General features: G+C 42.7%; 1 protein-coding gene across 1 annotated transcript in view; it reads right to left on the bottom strand.

Annotated features, from left to right (window-relative positions):
• Positions 1-23,424, bottom strand: part of herc1 (HECT and RLD domain containing E3 ubiquitin protein ligase family member 1) — a 333,814-nt gene that overhangs the window by 240,200 nt on the left and 70,190 nt on the right. Inside the window, exons 14-22 of the mRNA XM_048617017.1 lie at positions 23,097-23,315; positions 22,329-22,481; positions 22,105-22,237; positions 21,204-21,395; positions 20,736-20,957; positions 19,399-19,572; positions 12,176-12,290; positions 3,554-3,674; positions 2,603-2,768 (exon numbers count right to left, since the gene is read on the bottom strand). Of these exons, the coding sequence (XP_048472974.1) occupies positions 2,603-2,768; positions 3,554-3,674; positions 12,176-12,290; positions 19,399-19,572; positions 20,736-20,957; positions 21,204-21,395; positions 22,105-22,237; positions 22,329-22,481; positions 23,097-23,315 (1,495 nt within the window). The remainder of the gene's footprint in view (positions 1-2,602; positions 2,769-3,553; positions 3,675-12,175; positions 12,291-19,398; positions 19,573-20,735; positions 20,958-21,203; positions 21,396-22,104; positions 22,238-22,328; positions 22,482-23,096; positions 23,316-23,424) is intronic.

Raw genomic sequence — 23,424 nt, 5'->3', positions numbered from 1 at the left:
AGTTTGTACCCGCAACAAAAAAAAAGCATCTAACTCTTCCATTTCCATTTTCCTTCAGTTGGCCCAACGCCTTTATGAATTATCATTGCAAGTGCGCATTAAATACTTCTTCAATGTTATGAGCGTTTCACCTCTATTACCCTTGCAGGCAGTGAACTCCAGATTCCATCACCATCGAGGTGAAGGAAAGTTTTCTAACATCTCCTCCAAACCTCCCATCCATTACCTTAAATCTATGCTCCCCCTATCCTTGATCCTTAGATAAATTAGATAAACCTTAGTTTATCTAACCTCCACCCCTATCTTATACTATCATCCATATGCCTATCTAACAGCCGCTTAAATGCCCCAATGAGGCTGACTCCACTACCCTCTCCGGCAATGCATTCCACGCCCCTACCACTTTCTGAATAAAGAACCTACCTCTGACATCTCCCCTATATCTACCTCCACTCACTTTAAAACTATGTCCCCTCGTAATAGCTACCTCCATCCTAGGAAAAAGTCTCTGGCTGTCCACTCTATCTATACCTCTGATCATTTTGTACACCTCTATCAAATCACCACTCATCCTTCGTCGTTCTAAAGAGAAAAGCCCTAGCTCTCCCAATCTTTCCTCGTATGACCTTCCTTCCATTCCAGGCAACATCCTGGTAAATCTCCTCTGCACCTTTTCCAACGCTTCCACATCTTTCCTGTAATGAGGCGACCGGAACTGGACACAATACTCCAGATGTGGCCGAACCAGGCTTTTGTATAGCTGGAGCATAACTTCATGACTCTTGAACTCAATCCCTCTATTAATGAAAGCTAACACACCATATGCCTTCTTAACAACTCTATCCACCTGGGTGGCTGTCTTTGGTCTGCCTATCTAGCTGTCTTTTGAAATGTCCTATGGAATCCACTTCCACCACTCTCCAAAACAACACATTCTAAATCCTAGCAACTCCTCTACTCAAACAGTTGTCCGGATTTGGAATGCATTGCCTTAGATTTAGTTTTCATTCTTTTCCTAAAGCAAGCAGTATGTTATACAATAGGCGAACTAATAATGTACCATGCTCAAAATAGTCTGTCATTTAGCAGCAGAAAATCTCATCGTGATTCTTGTAAAAACATGGAAAAAAATTTCTAACTACGAAGAAACATTAAAAATGGTTTAAAATAATTACGATGAAGAGTTGTTTTAAATTCTTTAAATAGACATATTCTTCCAATTGCCTGACTGTAATGGCCGATTTTAATTCTGAAGAAAAATATAAAAGGTTAAATCCCTTTTATGGCATTTTCTCCCCATCTGACTAAATGCGGCATCCACAAGATTTCTTGGCTACTTCACAATATTAACAGCTTACCTGCTTGAGAAATTGGCATACCTTGATACAATCCTCAAAAAGAGAATATGACATAGGATTTTAGCAAAAGATTGAGGAAACAATTGAGCCCACAAGGTAGAGAAGATGTATCTATTTCAAGAATGCAAGGCAAAGCTTAGCAGGGTTGTTTGGGATTCTTGCACAACAAATCAATAGTACAACCTCCAAATGTGAAAATCATTTGCACTAATTAGGACCAACAACAGTTTACACCAAATGAAGAATATTACAGCTATCTTTAATGTTCATCTGGTTAAATGTACTAATTAGTTATAGGCCTAACAAAAACTTAAATCCAAAAAGTCGTTAGGTATCACCTCCAGGTTTGTTGCTGCTTGTTTGGAGATTACCATTGATAACAGCTGCTGATAGTTTTATGCAGACAATTTCGTTTGACATTTGTAAATTGCTAATAGTCCCAGACAGAATATAGAACAGTACAACACAGGAACAGATCCTTCAGCTGACCATGACGCCATTCTAAACTAATCCTATCTGCCTGCACATGGTCCACATCCCTTTATTCCTTGCTTTTCATTTGCCTGTCTCAAAGCCTCTTAAACGTTTTTATCATTTCTGCTTCTATCACCTCCCTCAGCAACATGCTCCGAGCACCTACCACCCTCTGCGTAAAAAACTTTCCTCGCACATCTCCCATAAACTTATCTCCTCTCACTTTAAACTTATGTCCCCTGGTATGTGACATTTCCAGCCTGGGACAAGTACTCTGACTATTTACCGTATCTATGCCTCTCAATCACCACCTCAGCCTCTGATGCTCTTGAAAACAATACAAGTTTATCCAACCTCTCCTTATACCTAAAGTCTCCAACCCAGGCAACATCATGGTAAAGCATCTTGAAGGCAGCAAGGACTGCAGATGCTGGAAGCTACAGTCAATAAACGCGAAGCCAGAAATGCACAGTGGGGCAGACAGTATCCAAGGAGCAGGAAAGTCAAAGTCTTGCGCTCCATATTTATTGACAACAGCCTAGTAAACCTGTTTCGCATCCTCTCCAAAGCCTCCACATTCTCCTTACAACATGGCGAGGAGAACTGCATGCAATATTCCAAAAGTGGCCTAATTAAAGTCTTCGTACAACATGAATGAATCAATGGGCAATCACTACATTATTTGCTAGGACTACACGACAGACAGTTCAGCTGTTTGGGTTGTACACAAATCCTATTCAAACAAATTAATTCTAGTCACATTTACTTACTCCCAGCAGTCATGACTTCTTGCTCCCTTTCTTCCTCCTCTTGTTCCAGATGCTCATCTTCGCGATCTCTATATGCCTGCTCTTCCATTTCAGCTTCTTCATCAATGGTACGTGTGAAAGCAAGCTCCTGAAGATCAACATCTGTTGAGTCTTGATTTTCTGACAACTTGAAAAAAAAAGTGGAGGTAAAGTAAAGTAAAACTTTATTTAGCAGTACTTTATGGTACTTTGCATTATTTATTTTAGAAATCAATACTTCATTTTTTCATTAGAAAATGTTCTTAGACCATTTAACTGGCTGACTAAAAGAAAAAAATGGCCATTTAAAAACTAGAGAAGTGATGTTAATGAAATTGCTGAATAGTTCTTCCTCAATACTAACAACATGAACAGGCAGAGATTGATAGAATCAAACAAAAAATATGCACAATGGATCATTTTTCACTTGAGGACTATGCATAACAGAGAGACTTGCTACATCCTTGGCTTTTCATCTTGAGCAAAACTGAACCCAGATGAACCACCTAGTATCAACCTAGGCACTGAAAACAATAGCAATCCCAAAGTAAAATAAAGAATCGAAGCATCTGAAACAAAACCTGTTCTGAAGAATGGTCACCAGATTCGAAACGTTAACTCTGCTTTCTCTCTGCAGATGCTGCCACAAGTTTCTACAGCAATCCCAGCCTTTGACCTTGCCAAGTCCACCTTACTAAAATTTGGGTTCTTGTGTTAAAATTGTAAGAGCTGTCCGACATCGTGTTGCAAATATACTTGCCCACGGAGACAGGCAGTAAGGTTAGTTCCAGCAAAAGCAGCAATAATCCATGGTTTACAGTACATTACTGCATTCCACTCAAGTTAAGTGCAACATGTCAACAATATTTAAATGATCTAAATCAGTTGCATTTGAATTATTTAAATTTTTAAAAAGTTATTTCATAAACTTACCCTCCTTTCACTGGAAAGTGACTGGGTCTGGATAAGTTCCAGGTTTTTGCATGCTAGCAGTCTGTTACGAATTTTGTAAACACAACGATATATTTCTGCAAGTGTTTTACTTGGCTGGTACCTAAAAATATGTTTGAAAAATGTCAGGTTTGAAAATACTGATGAATGAAATATTCTATTCGGAACAGGTGATAAATAAATTGTGAAAAGGTTCGTGACTTTCGCAAGAAAAAAAGATTCCAACAGTCTCCTGTTGCAACCCAAACTTGCTTAATTAAAGCTGATTTCAGCATTTAGTAGCTGCTATCTGATTTGGAGCAGGAAGATCTCATTCAGGGCCATGTGAAGCATAATGTCAACAAGCCTCTTCCTTGTTAACTATTTGTAGTTGAGCTTCTCAAACTGTTGTCAGTAAAACAGGGAAATCTCTCATCAGCCAATTTACTTTAATAGGGATAATGTTACAAATGTTACTGTGATAGACATCTACATCAGAAAATGCCAATACTGTGGATGGCCGACAGAAGGGATTGCTACAAGCCTGAATTTGAGAGCTTTGGATGGCCAGGGCTCTGAATCCATCTGAACAACTTAAAGCAATGAAACTATCCAGAACCACCTGGAAATTTACAGAAGTAAATTTACACAACGATCTGGCAGAATTGCACAATTTTAAAGAAACAAAGTACACCAAGCAAAATCTGTTCCATCTTGCTCTGAGGTATTCTTAGACCATTGTAATCATTGAATCATCACAGAATCCCCACAATGTGGGAAGAGGCCATTCGGCCCAACAAGTCCACACTGACCCTCTGAAGATCATCCCACTCGGACGTATACCTCTACCCTATCCCTGTAATCCTGTATTTCTTGTGGCTAATGCACCTAACCATCCCTGAACACTAGGGGCAATTTAGCATGGCTAATCTTCTTCAACCTTGCAGTTCAAACTTTCACTTTCCATGCTTCGGTTCTGGTTCATTGCAATTTCTGCTCTCCACTCATGATTATAGCCTTTGGCTAGCCTACTTCAGTATTCGCCAAAGAATGCAACCTAGTGCTTGGTTGCCTTTCTTTATACTACTTCCGTGCTTCCAGTTTGGGTAACAACTTGGATGTTTTGTTACTCTAAAAGGTGATTTAACAATAACAACAATTTGCACTTGTGTCTGGAAGGACAAGGATCATTGCTAAATGGACGAACACAAGTCCCAAGTAGCTTGCATCAAGTGCCCAGTCAACTTAAGTCACAATATCCAGATAATTAATGTTGTACTTGGTCAAACCCTAAGTGTAGCTGATGCTACCCCAGTTGAGGGCAGAACACATGACCAGCACCACAAGTTATACATCTCCTCAATACTCTTTTTGGGATAGACAGTGTAACAATGCTGTCACTTTAAAAAGGTTATTTTGTCCTGGATTTATTTCAAAAGAGGTTGTAAAGGCAGAGGTCCCAAACTGGTTACTGCAAATGGTCTAAGCAAACAACTTAAGAAGCCTTTAGGTTTTTTTTTAAATAAGTTGGAACAATGGAAGCAGCTTGAATAGGAGTGGTCAGTTCTCTCAGACCAGGCTTTCCAGATTTGTTTTTAGTTTCAGCAGTCAGAAGTAGTTTGGGATCCCAGAAAAGTTGGAATCTTCAGTAAATGATTCCGACCTGCTACTTTTTTCTGAAATCTCTCAATGTTTTTTCCTCCTAGGTTGGAGAACTGCACTCAGACACAGATGTCTGAATTTACCTTTTTTACTAAGGGGTGTGTTTATGGGATGTTACTATATTGGGAACAGTTAATTAGCAATAGATGCCGTTTCTATTATTCAGTTAAGTTTTCCAATGGTTAATCTATTCTAAATTCCTCTTTCTTTTGTTTGTTTTTGAACTATAGTGTTTAAATAAATCATGTTTTTCTTAATTGAATCAGAGATAGTAAGAACTGCAGATGCTGGAGAATCCGAGACAACAAGGTGCAGGGCTGGATGAACACAGCAGGCCAAGCAGCATCATAGGAGCAGAGAGGCTTAAGAAAAATAGACGTTTCGGGCCTAGACACTTCATCAGAAAAGGGGGAGGGGAAGGGGGTTCTGAAATAAATAGGGAGAGAGTGGGAGGCGGATAGAAGAGGGATAGAGGAGAGGATAGGTGGAGAGGAAACAAACAGGTCGAAGAGGCGGGGATGGAGCCAGTAAAGGTGAGTGTAGGTAGGGAGTTAGGAAGGGGATAGGTCAGTCCAGAGTCTTTTGACCAGTCACATCATATCTGGAGCATGCACTTCACATCTACCTGTAAAGTAAGTAAAAGTTAGGGTCTAGTCTACCTTCTTAAAATATTTTGAGGGGGTCTGGCCTGGTCCATAACAACAGTGAAATCAACTTTTAAGAAATTAGTTTGTTCCTTTGCCAAAGACAATCTTTTTGTTAGTCTTGTTATAACTTGTTAAATTACACAGCTAGCTCACCTGACTGAAGTCTGTGGGCTCTTTGATCTACTACATGCATTGCGATATTGAAGCATTCTGGAGAAAGCCTTGCAAAATTAACAAAGCTTGGTCCCTGAGGAAGGCTTACAGCATGAGAACTGCACTGCCCACTGATATTTTAAATATGTCCAAAGGAAGCTGTTCTGATACAGGGTTTACCCCATCTTCTTATAAGGTAAAGTGGAGTGGCTTAATTACATGTTGTTTAAAAGTATTAACAATCTATAAATGATGGTGAGGCTACAAAACCGCACACTCTGCACTGCAAAGATTCCAACCTTTTCTAGAAGAGTACAAACATACGACTACTAAGATTACAGTTACACCACTGCTTACATCAGAAGTTCATCCATTAAGCCCTGAATTTAAAAATGTGATGAGATTATTCTTAACTGAGTCGATGTCCAAGCTAGGACCCAAGTGAAGTAATTCTAGACAGGCCGGTATCCCATCACCAGGTCACCCTTGAGTACCCTACTGCCTCATATGGAGTCAGGCACCAAAACGTTAGTATCTCTAACACAACCTTTTTTTGACAGCCAGAGCTCCCTAATTAGATCTGATTAACAGCCCCAATCAGGGAACTCATTCTTAGGAGGTTCAGCTGGCTGACTGTTATAATTATTACATCCTTCTCTCGGAGTCTGCAGACATAGGCTTGTCCTTTCCCTTGGATAGCCTCCAACAGCGCTTTGGCACCAGGTTGGGTTCCTCTGATTCAGCATCCATCATGGAGGACCTGTAATGTGTAGGAGATCATCTCTTGAGATAGGAATGCCTTGGTAGAATTTCACTTTCTTCTTCTTGATACAAAGGTATCAAAACAGCTATTTCGGTCATCTCCATCTCTGATTGATGACTCAACAACGTTTGACAGGAAGGGTAAATCCACAGGTTCTGGCAGTATTTTCAACAGTTCGGAAGTGCAGGGCACATTTTGCTTCCTTGCTGCTTGAGGATTCGCAGCTTTCATATGGTTGGCATACTTATTCAGGACTGTCGCAGCTACCCAAACTTTGTATATCTGCTTTACGTCAACCATGTCTCTTAGTCATGTAGAGCCATTTCCATGATTCTAACACCATACTTCATCCCCTGTATCAGTCTCTCGCACTTGGCGGAGTTTTGAGTCCAGCACTGGAGTTCGTGATGCTGTTTCAGCCTCCAACCAGGTCTGGGAAGATCAGATTTAACCTGGCCCAGAGTCTTCTACCCATTAGCAACTCTGTCAGTGCTATCTCTATAGTTGCTTGTTGGGTGGTCCTATTACCAACAAGAACATCGACAGCTAGGCATCTTGTGAGGATGTAGGCGGTTTCTTCAACCCAAATCGCTCTTTCTACCAGGCCATTGGATGATGGATGGTATGGAGCTGGCCTTGCATGTCGAATTCCATTGAACTCTAACCAAATTCCCTGCTGGTAAAAATAAAGGTCTATTATCTGTGACCAACACTTCTGGGACTCCGTGTGTTGCAAAAGATGTGTGCAGCTTTTCTATATTGCCCCAGTGTGAGATGAATGGACTCTATGTACATCCAACCACTTTGCATAGGCTACTACAATGACTAAAAACATTGAACCCATGAAAGGACCTGCACTGTCAACATGCAACTGAATCCATGGTTTAACTGGCCACTCCCACAAACGTGGGGGACCTGCTAAGAGCAACTTTTGACCTTGTTGACACTTCCCCAATGCAATTATGTCTGCATCTGGGCCTGGCCATCAGACATAACCTCTACCCAACATCTTCATTTTGGAGACCCCTGGATGGCACTGGTGGAGTTTAGCCAGTATTTGACAACAATCTATGCTTGGAACAGTGACTCTTACTTCTACAGCAATATGCTGTCCTCTACTGTGAGCTGATCTCTCTAGTTCCTTGATAGTCCCTAGACCTTCCAAGAAGACTACTGGGTATTTAATTGGGACTTCAGCCAGGCAGCCATTTTCTAACTGAAAAATGTTGAGCCAATCTAGGTGAATCTCTCACAACCAATTCTGCCCCATTAAGACTGGGCCCCAGCCTTTTACTACAATCACTGGTAACTGAACCAGTTGCTTTTCCTTCGAGACCAGAACCAAAGTTGTTCCCTTGATTTGAAAAAGTTCCCTGGTACAGGTTCTCAGCCTGCTGAGGTCTTATGCAAAGTTGCGCAGGGCATGTTTCATTAAAAACTGGTTCTGCACTGCTATTGGCCTCCATTAGAACTGGATAACCACTTGACCAGACATTTACCTTACTTGGTTCCGATTTTGATGTTGCTAAGCAATTTTACGGTTTCAAACCAGATTAGGTGGGCATTCCATACTATGAGCTAGATACTGGCCTAGGTGTTCTCTTACTCAATTTAAGTCTAGTAGCAGCTATTTGCTGTCTCAATTCCATTTACCAGAGACAATTACAATGCCTTACCAGCCAGAATCTGAAGAAAAGTTTAAACATTTGGCCACGGCTTGGCTTTGATTTGAAGATTTGCTATGAGCCTACAATTCTTCTGATCAGGATATGCCCTGAGTGAGGTATGCAAATTCTGCACTCAAGTTGTTTTCCCCAAGCTCAGTCGGAATGGCTAGGGGTGTCCACTTCCATCGGAATACCTTGCATGTCACATGTTCCACTTGCCGGATTTTCCGTTGATAAAGCCAATGTAGCACCTTTTGAAATCCAGTTGGGATCAGCTAGCAGGTGTTTTGCATGGTTACATCAGAAAACCCCGCACACCGGACAATCTATAACCATCTCGTTAAGGGTTAAACCAAATTCACAGGCTTCAGCCAGTTGTCCTAATTTCGTCAAAAACCCCAATACTGTTTCCCCTGGTTCTTGAATTGCCGAGTAAAACTGATAGTGTCTCAGAATTAGAGGCAATCTGGGGTTGTAATTTAACTATGTCAGTCAATTCTTGAAAGATTTCGGAATCTGGTGCCTCAGGGAAAGTTTGGTTGCTAATGACAAAACTGCAGCTCCACACACTGTCGGGAGAATTACTTATTGTTTAAGGAGGGATAGTAAGAACTGCCGATGCTGGAGTCAGATAACAGTGTGGAGCTGGATGAACACAGCAGGCCAGGCAGCATCAGAGATGCAGGAAAGCTGACGTTTCGGGTCAGGACCCTTCTTCAGAAATGGGGGAGGGTAAGGGGGCTCTGAAATAAATGGAGGGGGGGTGCGGTGATAGCAGGTACGTAGTGGTGGGATTGGTCAGTGAGGTAGGAGGAGCGGATAGGTGGGAGAGAAGATGGACAGGTCAATGAGGCGAGATGAGATGGGGGGACTGGTCTTGGGATGAGGTCGGGACTGGGGAGATTTTGAAACTATAAAGTCCACATTGAGATCATTGGGTTTAAGGCTTCCAAGGCGGAATATGAGGTGCTGTTCTTCCAGTTTCCCGGTGGCATCGTAGTGACATTGGAGGCGGCCCAGGATGGACATGTCGTCCAGGGAGAGGGAGGGGGGAGTTGAAGTGGTTCGCAACTGGGAGGTGCTGTCGTTTGTCGTGAACTGAGCGTAGGTGCTCTACAAAACGGTCTCTGAGCCTCCGCTTGGTCTCACTGACGTAGAGGAGGGAACAGTGGATACAATAGACCACTTTAGCAGATGTGCAGGTGAACATCTGTTTGATGTGGAAGGTTTTTTTGGGGCCTGGGATGGAGATGAGGGGTGAGGTGTAGGGGCAGGTGTAGCACCTCCTGCGGTTGCAGGGAAAGGTGCCGGGGGTGGTAGGGCCAGTGGAGAATGTGGAGCGGACGAGGGAGTCGTGGAGAGAGCGGTCCCTCCAGAAGAAAGATAAGGGTGGGGGGGGAAATATATCCTTCGTAGTGGGGTCAGATTGCAGATGGCAGAAGCTGGAGACAGAGATGGCGACAGACGGGTCCAGGAAGGAGACAGAGTATCAGAGATGGTCCAGGTGAACTTAAGGTTGGGGTGGAAGATGTTAGTAAAGTGGATGAACTGTTCGAGCTCCTCATGCTACACTGGCACTATCCCCCACCTCTTCTTCCGCTACATCGATGACTGTATCGGCACCGCCTAGTGCTCCCACAAGGAGCTCGAACAGTTCATCCACTTGACTAACACCTTCCACCCCAACCTCAAGTTCACCTGGACCATCTCTGATACCGCTGTCTCCTTTCTGGATCTCTGACTCCAGCCTCGAAACGGATATCCATTTCAAGCCCAACAACTCCCTCGTATTTCGAGGACTGCAACTTCCCCACCTCAGTGGTCGAAAATGCCCTCGACCGCATCTCTTGCGTTTCCCACACCTCAGCCGTCACACCCCCACCCTGCAATAACAACAAAGACAGAATTCCCCTCGTCCTCCCATATCACCCCACCAACCTCCGAAATCAACGCATCATTCTCCACCACTTCCGCCACCTGCACGGTGACCCCACTACGAAGGATATATTTCCCTGCCCACCCTTATCTGCCTTCCGTAGGGACCGCTCTCCACGACTCCCTCATCTGCTCCACACTCCCCACTAACCCCACCACTTTCCCTGCAACCGCAGGAGGTGCTACACTGCCCCTACCCCTCCCCCCTCACCTCTATCCCAGGCCCCAAAAAAACCTTCCACATCAGACAGAGGTTCACCTGCACATTCACTAATATGGTCCATTGTATCCGCAGTTCCCGATGTGCCCTCCTCTACATCGGTGAGACCAAGCGGAGGCTCGGAGACCACTTTGTAGAGCACCTACTCTCGGTTCGCGACAAACGACAACACCTCCCAGTCGCGAACCACTTCAACTCCACCTCCTACTCCCTGGACGACATGTCCATCCTGGGCCTCCTCCAGTGTCACAACGATGTCACCCAGAAACTGTAGGAGCAGCACCTCATATTTTGCCTTGGGAGCCTACAACCCAGTTTCAAAATCTCCCCAGCCCCGCTCTCATCCCCATCTCCTTGACCTGTCCATCTTCTCTCCCACCTATCCGCTCCTCCCACCTCACTGACCAATCCCCACCACCGGCATTTCCACCCCCGCCCATTTATTTCAGCATCCCCTTCCCCTCCTCCATTTCTGAAGAAGGGTCACGAGCCGAAACGCCAGCTTTCCTGCTCCTCTGATGCTGCCTGGCCTGCTGTGTTCCTCAGCTCCACACGGTGTTATTTCTACTTATTGTTTGACATCTGCCACAATGGGGTCATTTGCCTGGACAGTCCTCGACAGCAGGGTAGAACAAGTCATGTGCTTCCCGAAACAAAGGCATGATGTGAGAAATACTTATCCCGACTGTTGCGAGTTTCTTTAGGATCGTGCTTTACTCGTCACCATTGAAATAACTCCCCAGAAGTCAGTATCCTGTCACCAAGTCACCTTTATTTACACATGATAGTCCCTGTCTATAGTACTGCCTCATACAGAATCAGACACCAGAGTGTCAGTATCTCTGACACTCAACCTTTTTTCCTCAGCCAGGGCACCAATAACTCCAGAAATTCAGCCATCTTTAATAAATGTTGAGTAAACTTTCACATCTATTGAATATTTGCAACAGTTATATTTTATTTACTCACACTGCCAACAGAGATGATAAAGACCACAATGTTCAAGTAGTACAACTCATTTGCCTCATGGTTCTTTTCTACCTTTGTGCCCTAGTATGGAAATCAATTTGCTCTCTCTTTATTAAGATTCCCTGGAGAAAGTGTTAGGATAGTCTCTGACAGAATGAAAGCAAGACCCTTCCTCAACTGAGATACAAGGTCAGCCCATGACCAAAGAGATGCAGCATTAAAACAATCTCCTCTCTTCCAACTCCAAAAGGTCCAAAGTTTATCTTTTCTCTTCCCTTTCACCCTGTTCCTGCTCAATACCTTCCCTTTCCTTCTCCCCTCTCCCCATTCAATTTTCTCCTGGCTGCCAGTCCAGCTTGACCTAAATAGCACACTTGGTCTTGCCTGCGTACAAACCCCGTTATGAACTGATTGCATAAAAATAGTTTAAAATCATTCCCCTGTCTCAGTCACAGTGTATTATTTGAAGAAGCCTGGTAAATTTAGCACATCTGTGTAATGTTGCCAAGATCATTAACAGAGTTAGACCAAAAAAACCCACCAAATTCAGTTTCAGACCAGACAGATACATACATACATACATACATACAAGGAATACTCTTCACTTGCCTGCTTTCACCACAGACTTGATTTAGTAAACCAGTGTGCTTTAAAAGAGCTGCAAGGACAAATCTTGAAGCTGTATCCAATAAGGTCTCATTGCCAAGAATTGCACTGTCCCAATCTGGAAAATATATTTTGCGGTCATAAGTATTTATTAGATAATGGCAGAAAATACATTTAAACATGCATACATCAGGCCAAGCAGCTGCTCCTATGATGCTGCTTGGCCTGCTGTGTTCATCCAGCCCTGCACCTTGTTGTCTTGGATTCTCCAGCATCTGCAGTTCCTACTATCTCTAAACATGCATACAGTTTGGTTGTTTTCAGTGCTGAAGGCAGCGTATGTTATGGCTGTGAAACAGAACAATCTCCAAGTTTATTATCTGTGGTGAACATTGTGATGACAAGTCCATGATATATTTATATATAAATACCTCTTTTCAGAGTTTAATGTTCAAACTAGTGACACATGGGTTTAGAACCAGGTCAGTAAAACATTCTGAAATAATAACCAGTACGCACCAGCGAGCCTTCAAATGTAAGTCGTGATGTGGATGCTGGAAATCTGAAACAAAATCATGAAATGCTGGAGAAACTCAGGTCTGGCAGCATCTGTGAATCGAGAAAGAGTTATCATTCTGAGTAAAATGACTCTTCCTTGAGATCAGACATTACTGCAACCTTATACAGAAGTAGAAAAGCAGCTCGGTATCAAACTGAAATCTAAATCAGCCAATATACTGTACTAATAGCCTCCTCACGTTACTGTATAAAACTTGGGGAATATACTATAGAAGTGTCAAGAAGCAAGAAGAGTTCTGTACAGCCAACATTGATGATCATGAAACTATTAATGATGGCAAAAATTCATCCAATTCACTACCATTCTTCGGGGAAGAAAATATGTCACTCTTACCAGGTCTGTCCTGCATTTGTCACAGACCCAAGTGACATGGTTGACTCTTAATAGACTCCGAAAATGGCCAGTAACACCCATATCCTTTGGAAGAAATAAATGAAATCATTCCAAACAAATACCACATCATAGGATGCTGTCCACAGCAAAACAATGGGAAGGAGGGCAGGTTAAAGAGGAATAAGTTAAAATGACAGGCAATGTCAGATAACTTGATCCCTGATAACTTCAGAGATCTCCTGCAGTTGAGATGACTGTCCTCTAACAACCATCTCCTGCTTCTGTGAAGGTCTGACTCCAACTAGCAGAGAACTTTCCCCTAATTCCCATTGATTCCAGTTTTGCTATACTGATGCCAGGCCACGGTGGATCATCTTGATGGATCATCCAAGATGGCTTATCTTTTGCACTCATGTGTTGGACCCTTCCATCAATTAGAAAGTATAACATTACAGGACATGGCCTGGGAGAACAGAAAACAGCTATTCCACTTTATTGCAGGGTCAACTATGGAGCATAATTACGCTAAAAGGCTGTAGGTTGGGCAGCATGGTGACTCAGTGGTTAGCACTGCTGCCTGACAGCGACCTCGGTTTGATTCCAACTTTGGGTAACAGTCTGTGTGACATTTGCACATTCTCCCCGTGTCTGTGTGGGTTTCCACTGGGTGCTCCAGCTTCCTCCCACAGTCCGAAGATGTGCAGGTCAGAGCGATCAGCCATGCTAAATTGCCCTGTAGTGCCCAGGGATGTGCAGTCTAGGTGGATCAGCATGGTAAATGTCTGGTTAGGGGGATAGGGTGGAGTTAGATCTGGGTGGGATGCTCTTTGGAGGGTTGGTGCACTCAGTGGGTTGAATTTCCTCTTGTGTACTACATGATTCTGTGATTAAGAACCACCTAACCTTGTGACTGAAACTGAGCTCCAAACAAGGCTACCTATTTTCTTTCCTGAAAAAAAACTTGATGTTTCTGTCCATACCTTGTTATCTTTTCTGATTTGTTCATGGCATGCTGGTTTCACCGTCTGAGCCAGCATTTATTGTTCATTCCTAAATACTCAAGGAGGTGAAGGTGTGCTACTTTTTTAAACCACTGCAGTGGAGACAACCACAGTGTTATTGGGAAGGGAATTCAGAATTGTGACCCAATGACAATGATTCCAAGTCAGGCTACAGGACTTGTAGCGGATTTTCAGGTGATGGTCAAGACCAGAATGAGTTTTCTCTGATTACTGGTGTTCCAGCCACCTGTGTCAAACATGCTAGTCTCAAGTTCTGACTGGCATCTTGTTTTTTATACTCTAGATGACTACTTAAAAGCTGTTAAACTTTAATGATTGCATATTTCCCAAGGACTGGATCCAAAACCTTGGTCCAAATTCGACAACACCTATTCCTTTCCGCAGCACGGTGGCTCAGTGCTTAGCACTGTTGCCTCACAATGCCAGGGACATGGGTTCAATTCCACCCTTGAGCAACTATCTGTGCGGAGTTTGAACATGCTCCCTGTGTCTGCGTGGGTTTCCTCCAGGTGATCAGGTTTTCTCCCACAGTCCAAACATGTGCAGATTAGGTGAATTGGATATGCCAAATTGCCCTTATACTGTCCAGATATGTGCAGGCTAGGTGGATTAGCCATGGAAAATGCAGGTCTGCAAGGATAGGGTGGGTCTGGGTGGGATGCTCTCAGAGGGTAGGTGTGTACTCGATGGGCTGAATGGCCTGCTTCCACACTGTAGGGATTTTATAATTACCCTAGCTCTGAAACCTTCTCCCGTTTCACTTAGGACTGATACATTAAATGGCACTTATTTCAATGCAAGGGGCCTAACAGATAAGGCAGATGAACTCGGCATGGTTGGGAACATGGATCTGGGATATTATAAGGATTACAGAGACGTAGCTCAGGAACGGACAGGATTGGCAGCTTTATGTTGAAGGGTATAGGAAGGATAGATGTGGGGCGGGGGTGCAAGAGAGAAAGGGGAGTGACATTTTTGGGTTAGGGACAACATTACGGCTGTAATTAGGGAGGATATTCCTGGGAATATGTCCCGGCAAGTTATTTCAGTGGAACTGAGAAATAAGAAAGGGATGATCACCTTATTGGGATTGTCCTATAGACGCACCCCCCTCCCCAATAGGCAGTGGGAAATTGAGAAACAAATTTCTAGGGAGATCTCAGTTATCTGTAAGAATAATAGGGTGGTTACGGTAGGGGATTTTAACCTCCCAAACATAGACTGGACTTCCATAGTGTTAAAGGCTTGGAATGCAGAGGAATTTGTAAAGTGCAGACAAGAAAAAGTTTTCTGATTCACTATGTGGATGCATCCAGAGAAGCTGCAAAACTTGACCTACTCTTGGGAAATAAGACTGGGCAGGTGACTGAGGTGTCAGTGGGGGAGCACTTTGGGGCCAGTGACCATAATTCTATTAGTTTTAAAATAGTGATGAGAAAGGATAGATCAGGTTTAAAAGTTAAACCTCTTAAGCGGAGGTAGGCAATTTTTGACGGTATTAGGGAGGAACTTTCAAAAGTTGATTGGGGGCAGATATTTGCAGATAAAGGGACAGGTGGAAAATGGGAAGTCTTCAATAATGAGATAATGAGAGTCTAGAAACAGCATGTTCCTGTTTGGGTGGGTGAAGGGCAAGGCGGGTGGGTGAAGGGAATGCTGGATGACTAGAGAAATTGGAGGTTTAGGTCAAGAAAAAGAAGGAAGCATATGCCAAGTATAGACAGCAGAGATCAAACGAATCCTTCAAACAGTATAAAGGCGGTTAGAGTATACTTCAGAGGGAAATCAGGAGGTCAAAAAGGGGACATGAGATAGTTTTGGCAAATAGGGTTAAGGAGAATCCAAATGGATTCCACAAATACCTTAAGGACAAGAGCGTAACTCGGAAGAGAATAGGGCCCAATAAAGATGGGCAAAGTTGCCTATGTTGAAACTGCAGGAAATGGAGGAGATACTGAACGAGAATTTTGCATCAGTGTTTATTGTGGAGAAGGATATGGAAGATAGAGAATGTGGGGAAATAAATAATGACATCTTGAAAAACATCCATATTACAGCAGAGGTGGTGCTGGACGTCTGAAAACACGAAGTTGGATAAATCCCCAGGACCCGATCAGGTGTACCCTAAAACTCTGTGGGAAGCTCGGGAAATGATTGCTGGGCCCCTTGCTAAGATATTTGTATCATCGATAGCCACAGATGAAGTGCCGGAAGACTGGAGGTTAGATAACGTGGTGCCACTATTTAAGAAAGGTGATAAAGAAAAGCCAGGGAACTATAGACCGGTCAGCCTGACATCGGTATTGGGCAAGTTGTTGGAGGGAGTCCTGTGGGACAGGATTTACAAAGGCAAGGACTGATTAGGGATAGTCATCATGGCTTTATGTGGAGGAAATCATCTCTCACTAATTTGATCGAGTTTTTTGAAGTACCACCAAAGAGGATTGATAAGGGCAGAGAGGTGGGCGTGATCTATATGGACTTCAGTAAGGCATTCATAGAACGTAGAACATTACAGCGCAGTACAGGCCCTTCGGCCCTCGATGTTGCGCCGACCTGTGAAACCAATCTGAAGCCCATCTAAACTAAACTATTCCCTTATCATCCATATGTTTATCCAATGACCATTTAAGTGCCCTTAAAGTTGGCGAGTCTACTACTTTTGCAGGCAGGGCATTCCACGTCCTTACTACTCTCTGAGTAAAGAACCTACCTCTGACATCTGTCCTATATCTATCACCCCTCAATTTAAAGCTATGTCCCCTCGTGCTAGCCATCACCATCCGAGGAAAAAGGCTCCCACTGTCCACCCTATCTAATCCTCTGATCATCTTGTATGTCTCTATTAAGTCACCTCTTAACCTTCTTCTCTCTAACAAAAACAGCCTCAAGTCCCTCAGCCTTTCCTTGTAAGACCTTCCCTCCATACCAGGCAACATCCTGGTAAATCTCCTCTGCACCCTTTCCAATGCTTCCACATCCTTCCTATAATGCAGCGACCAGAACTGTACGCAATACTCCAAGTGCGGCCGCACCAGAGTTTTGTATAGCTGCAACATGACCTCATGGCTTCGAAACTCAATCCCTCTACCAATAAAACCTAACACACCGTACGCCTTCTTAACAACCGTATCAACCTGGGTGGCAACTTTCAGTGATCTATGCACATGGACACCGAGATCTCTCTGCTCATCCACACTACCAAGAATTTTACCATTAGCCCAGTACTCTGTATTCCTGATACTCCTTCCAAAGTGAATCACCTCACACTTCTAATTCGACAAAGTTCCTCATGGTAGACTGGTTAGAAAGGTTAGATCACATGGCATACAGGGAGAACTAGCCATCTGGATGCAGAACTAGCTTGAAGCTGGAAGACAAAGGGTGGTGGAGTGTTGCTTTTCAGACTGGAGGCCTGTAACCAGCAGTGTGTCACAAGGATTGGTGCTGGATTCAATGCTTTTCATCATTTATATAAATGATTTGGATGTGAACATAGGAGGTATGGTTAGTAAGTCTGCTGATGACACCAAAATTAGAGTTGTAATGCAGTGAATAAGGTTACCTCAGGAGTACAGCAGGACCTTTATCAGGTAGGTCAATAGGCCAAGGAGTGGCAATTGGAGTTTAACTTCGATAAATGTGATGTGCTGCATTTTGGGAAGGCAAATCAGGTCAGGAATTATACATTTAATGGGAAGGATCTGGGGAGTGTTACTAAGCAAAGAGGCCTTGGAGTGCAGGTTCATAGTTCCTTGAAAATGGAGTCGCAGACAGACAGGATAGTGAAGGCGGCGTTTGGTATGCTTGCCTTTATTGGTCAGTGCTTTGACTATAGGAATTGGGAGGTCATGTTGCACCTGTACACGATATTAGTCAGGCCACTTTTGGAATACTGCATGCAATTCTGGTCCCCCTGCTATAAAAAGGATGCTGTGGAACTTGAAAGGGTTCAGAAAAGATTTACAAGGATGCTGCCAGGGTTGGAGGGTTTGAGCTATGGGGCAAGACTGAATAGGCTGGGGCTACTTTGCCTAGAGCATCGGAGGCTGAGTGACATATTAGACGTGTATAAAATCATGACAGGCATGGATACGTTGAATAGCCAAGGTCTTTTCCCTGCGGTCACGGAGTCCAAAACTAGACAGCATAGGTTTAAGGTGAGAGGAGAAACATTGAAAAGGGACCTAAGGGGCAACTTTTTCACACAGAGCTGCCAGAGGAAGTGGAGGAGGCTGGTACAATTAAAACATTTAAAAGGCGTCTGGATGGGCATATGAATAGGAAGGGTTTAGAGGGATATGGGCCAAATGCTGGCAAATGGTATTAGATTAATTTAGGATATCTGTTTGGCATGTAGGAGTTGGACCAAAAGGATCTGTTTCCATGCTTCCATGACTCTACTTGTCTACTTCCGTTCACCCACACACTGCGGCATCCCTTTATTTTCCACAAATGAGTTTCAATTCATTGTCAACTATAAACTTCTGAAATTCTATTCCTACACCTTTCCCCCATCCAAACTATCCTTGATCCTCCTTGTCCCCCACTATCCTTCATTGTCCCCACTCCAAATTCTGTTTGCCCTGTTATCCCTCATTGCTCTTTTTATGTCCTGACCCTCACTTCCCTTTTATTCTGTTTACCCTCACCATCTCTTGTCCCTTTTGCACCTCACTGGACAATAGAGGCAAAAACCCTCAATATGTCAGGAGTGTTTAGATGTGCTCTTGTGATGCCAACACGATGGGTTGATGTGCATTTTTCTGACTCTGTAACCAACCCTTGATCAACCCCATCCCTTGCAATCCCCTTGCCACCTTGCCCCCATTGTCCTTTACTATTCCTTGTTTCCACACCTCATTAAGACTTCCCCCCACCCCTCAATACCTTTTCACCCCATTCCTCACTCCACCTTCAATTCTCCTATCCCTTCCCACCCAATGCTCACCACTCATTGACCCCACTGTGTCTCGTTACCCCTTGCTTGCTTGCTCCAGTACCTTAGTACTCTTCTGAGGAAGGGTCACCGGATGTGAAACATTAACTCGATTTCTCTCCACAGATGCTGCCAGACCTGCTTTTTCACTAATTTCTGCTTTTGATTCTGATTTTCAGCATCTGCAGTTCTTTTGGTTTCTTTTTTACACTATGTTCTGGGCACACCTTGAACTGCACAGCATTGTCTCCATCTTGATTACTTTATTATTTTCCTCGCCAGTGCCTGTCAGATACACATTTAAATTACAAAGAAAATTTACATAGCTCTAGTTGTGAACCGGTCCACCTACCTTTGCTGACAGCATAGTCTTGCATTTTGAGCCACAGAATGTTGACAGGTTCTTTTGTCGAGCCCAAAGCCAGATCAACAAGCATAATATTCTCAGCACCAAGGCTATATTCAAAAGGTTTCTGTTCTTCATTTCCAGACAGTGCAACTTCCAGCAGAGAGCTCATGCATTTATCTGCATCACAAACAGTTTTCTTTCACTGTCCATATATCCATTAAATGGTCTTTGAACTTAGGGTTTGAAAATATTTTAAATACATTGGGTGAAATTATAATACACACAAATACCATCAAACGCTTTGTCATCAGAATTAATTTGCCTCATCATAAAAACTACTGCAGTTATCTGTACAGTTTTTGTTTACTTTCACAAGAACAATCTGAAGCTGTGCCTGCACATGCTTACTGGAGATATCTTATTGGAGACAGTCATTGCCTGGCATTTGTGTGGCGCAAATGTTACTTGCCACTTGTCAGGCCAAGCCTGGATATTGCTTAATTCTTGCTGCTTTTGGACACGGGCTGCGTCAGTATTGGAGGAAAAACAAACGCGGCTGAACATCCCTACTTTTGACCGGACGGCGGGACAGTCATTGATGAAATACATGAAGAATAGGATGAATATAGAAATTAAATCATTAGAGTGTGATGAAATACTCCCCACTTACCTTGATAAATGCAGGTCCACCACTCAAAAAGCTTGACATCATCCAGGACAATGCAGCCCACTTAATTGGCATCCCAACTAGAAACATTGAGTCACTCTGCCACTGACACTAAGTAGCAACAGTGGGTACTATCCACAAGATGTATTGCAGAAAATCAGCAAGGCTGCTTAGACAGCACCTACCAAACCCATGACCAGTTCCAGCTAGAAAAGGGCAGTAGACATATTGGAACAGTGTCACCTGCAACTTCCCCTCCACGATACTCGCCATCCTGATTTTGCAATATCTTATCGATCCGTCAGTTGCTAGGTCAACATTCTAAAAACTTCCCTTCCCTAACCCAACAGCACTATATATGGACTGCAGTGGTTTATGAAGTCAGCTCACCACAACCTTCTCATGGCAACTAGGAATGAAGGAATAAGTGCTGGCTCACATCCCATGAGTGAATGAAAACAATACAGTATTTCTTTGTTACAATATTATCTGTTCTAGATTATCTGACCTGAACTTATGCTTTGGAGAGCTGACTGCATCAGCTAATGCTCCCCATTTTCTCCTAAGAGCCTCCAAATTTGCTTAGAATCTCAATTTCGCATACCGTGTTATTCTGTCAGTTTCTGAATGAGCCATGACTTGCGCTCTCAAAATGCTAAATCATTAGTTTTACCTAGCTGGGGGAGATCCAGTTCCAATCCATTGCTGAAGAGAGGTGTTTTTAGCCAACGAACTGTATCTTGTTCTTCAGAAGACATAGGTGGACCCTGTAGCATTCCACCAAGACAACGGCCTACAAGTAGTGCAGCAGTTCTCTCCAGATCTACAAGCCACACCCAAGGCTGAGCAGGTTGAGGTATTGCCAAATCATCAGGCTCAGCACTTTCAATAGTACCTACAGCACAGGTGCCAAAAGAAATGAATAGTTAAAAGCATGACAGGCTATTTCCATAAACTCTTTCTTAAATTTTTAAAACTGCAAGATTTAAGATACGAAAGGAGATCAGTTCCCATTTGTTTTGTTTCATTTATCTCTTGTTATCACAACTTCTACTGCAGCACATTCTGCCATTCTTCAGGGTTACAATATGATCAAGTTATAGCATTCCATACGATCCAAGTGCCTGAGCGCACTGCTTACCGTGCAGCGGCCACTGCAACTCCTGTTCCTCTAAATGGGCCGCAGCTGGTAAAAGTCGGTTTAAGCGATCCAACGATGGCAATAAATCCAGTAGATGGCTTAGTAACGGTCGTGCCACAGAGACAGGCAGTAGCAGTAAAGAGTTAATGATCTGACACAGCATGCTCCCTGCTGCTGATCCATATAGGACACCTGCAAGAAACACAATTCTGTGAAGGTATATGAAAGAAATCTATTTACTAGTGTATGCAGCTGTGGGTAAAGACAGGCAATTGCGAGGAATCAGAACGCTCCAATGAGAGGGATATCATGCAGAAATCTGCAACTATGGGAAACATTTAATATTTAGAAATTACATACAGAATTGATACTAATAGTAACACTCAAAAGTACATAACTAAAACAAGATTGGTTTCCTGATGGATTGAAGGAACATCTGATTGACTAATGGGATTATTCAGTAAATACCTCAAAGAAGATAGCTATCAAGAACTATGAAAAATTGATTCTAGTAGATCCACAGGGTGACTTGATAGAGAGTTTAAGATTATGAAAGAATCTGATAGACATTATGATAATATTACTACTCTTAGGGGAGGTAAGCATCAGAGCCATAAATATCAAGTAGTCACTAATGTATCCAGCAAGAAATTCGAAAAAAAGTTTTTATTCACAGAATGTTTAAAATATGGATCTACTGTGGGGAATGACTGATTCCAAAGAATGGAAGGCTAAACTAGTGGAGATAAAGAAGAGAGCAGTCCTACGTGGAAATATAAACACCAACAGAACTTTTGTGAAGAAATTAAAAGCAACAAAATTGTTAATTAGGCTGTATTCTGTCATTTCAACAAAGAAGAAATATAATAAAATGAAGTAAAAGTAAACAAGAAACCAATACCTTGAAGCTTGTCTCTGACACTCCCATTCCAGGAGCTTTCTTTCAGCAGTGTTGCAGAACGGGAGTAAATTTCAGTTGCATGAGGTAGTAAGAGCTGTAGATGTTTGTGCAATAAAGCTACACTACTGGAGCTCTAAATTGGAAAACAAATTTAAGGTCATCAATAAAAATCAGCAGCAAATATCTCAAATCTACATTTTCCAAATAAAGCTCCACATGTATACCTCACTGACACTGTTGATATGACAATATGCCAAGAGTTGTTTCTGCAGGGAGCACAGTAGTTCATGCAAATGAGCTGGTTGGCTGTTTTCCGCAGATGATGTCCCCAGAAGCTGCTTGTCACTGTTCTTTTCCAGTTCTCCAAACGCCTGATCCTATTTAAAGCATTAATAGTTTAATATTACAGACTAGATTTAATACAATTGAGAAGGTTTTAATGAAATGACACCACATAACGTAAAAATGGGGAAATGTCCAACTGTTGAAAAACAAACATACAGGGAACATTTAGGAGTACATTGCCTCACTACGTAAGGTATTCCTATGGATAATGAAGAACATTTTAATCTGACAAAAATTCTCTGGTTTCTCCAATTTAATTTTGTAACCCAAATTTCTGACCAGTACATTAGGTCGTAGGACCAATTGCTCTTTGATCCAAAGTACCTCAAATTACATTCAGGAAAGTTTAATACATTTGCACAAATTAAGAGAAATAAATCGTCCCAAGAAATCATTTGACTGATACAGCTCGGAGCTTAACTCCTATATAACAAGCCCACATTACCTGCAGGTATTACCTTAAGTCTAATGATTAGTTTCACTAGCTATGACTTCCCCTTCAATAAAGAATTAGAAATAAACCCATTCTTCGAGTTAGGTGTATCAGGAAAATCAGATAAATACAAGGCTCATCAGGTTGAGGATATTATAGTTCACATTAAGACTTTTAATGAGAAACAGTTGCCAACAAATAGAAAGCTTCTTACAGTATAGAATCCTAAATTCCTTAGTAGGGTCTTCATTAAGATTTCTGCCAGATGGGTATCAGGATGACTGGATTGGGAGTTGAATGAGGAATCAGGGAAGCAGCTGTAATTTGGTCCTGATGAGGCGGCTTCAGCATCAGGAGGAGAGCTATAGCCGAGCAAAGAAGCTACATGGGTGTGGTCTTGTAGGCTTGTAAGAATAATATCCAATTGCATCCGCTGGAATTAAAAGTGACATTTACGTTAAGTCAATGCATAGCTGCTACACAATTAAACTTTGCAAATTAGTACTAGAAAAGTCACAAGGTTGTGTCAGCAATTTTTTTAA

The sequence above is a fragment of the Rhincodon typus genome, chromosome 36 (assembly GCF_021869965.1).
Source record: "Rhincodon typus isolate 14 chromosome 36, sRhiTyp1.1, whole genome shotgun sequence".
In the NCBI taxonomy this organism is placed as follows: Eukaryota; Metazoa; Chordata; class Chondrichthyes; order Orectolobiformes; family Rhincodontidae; genus Rhincodon; species Rhincodon typus.
Note: the sequence above shows the minus strand (reverse complement) of the source record. Positions and strands in the feature narration are given on the sequence as shown.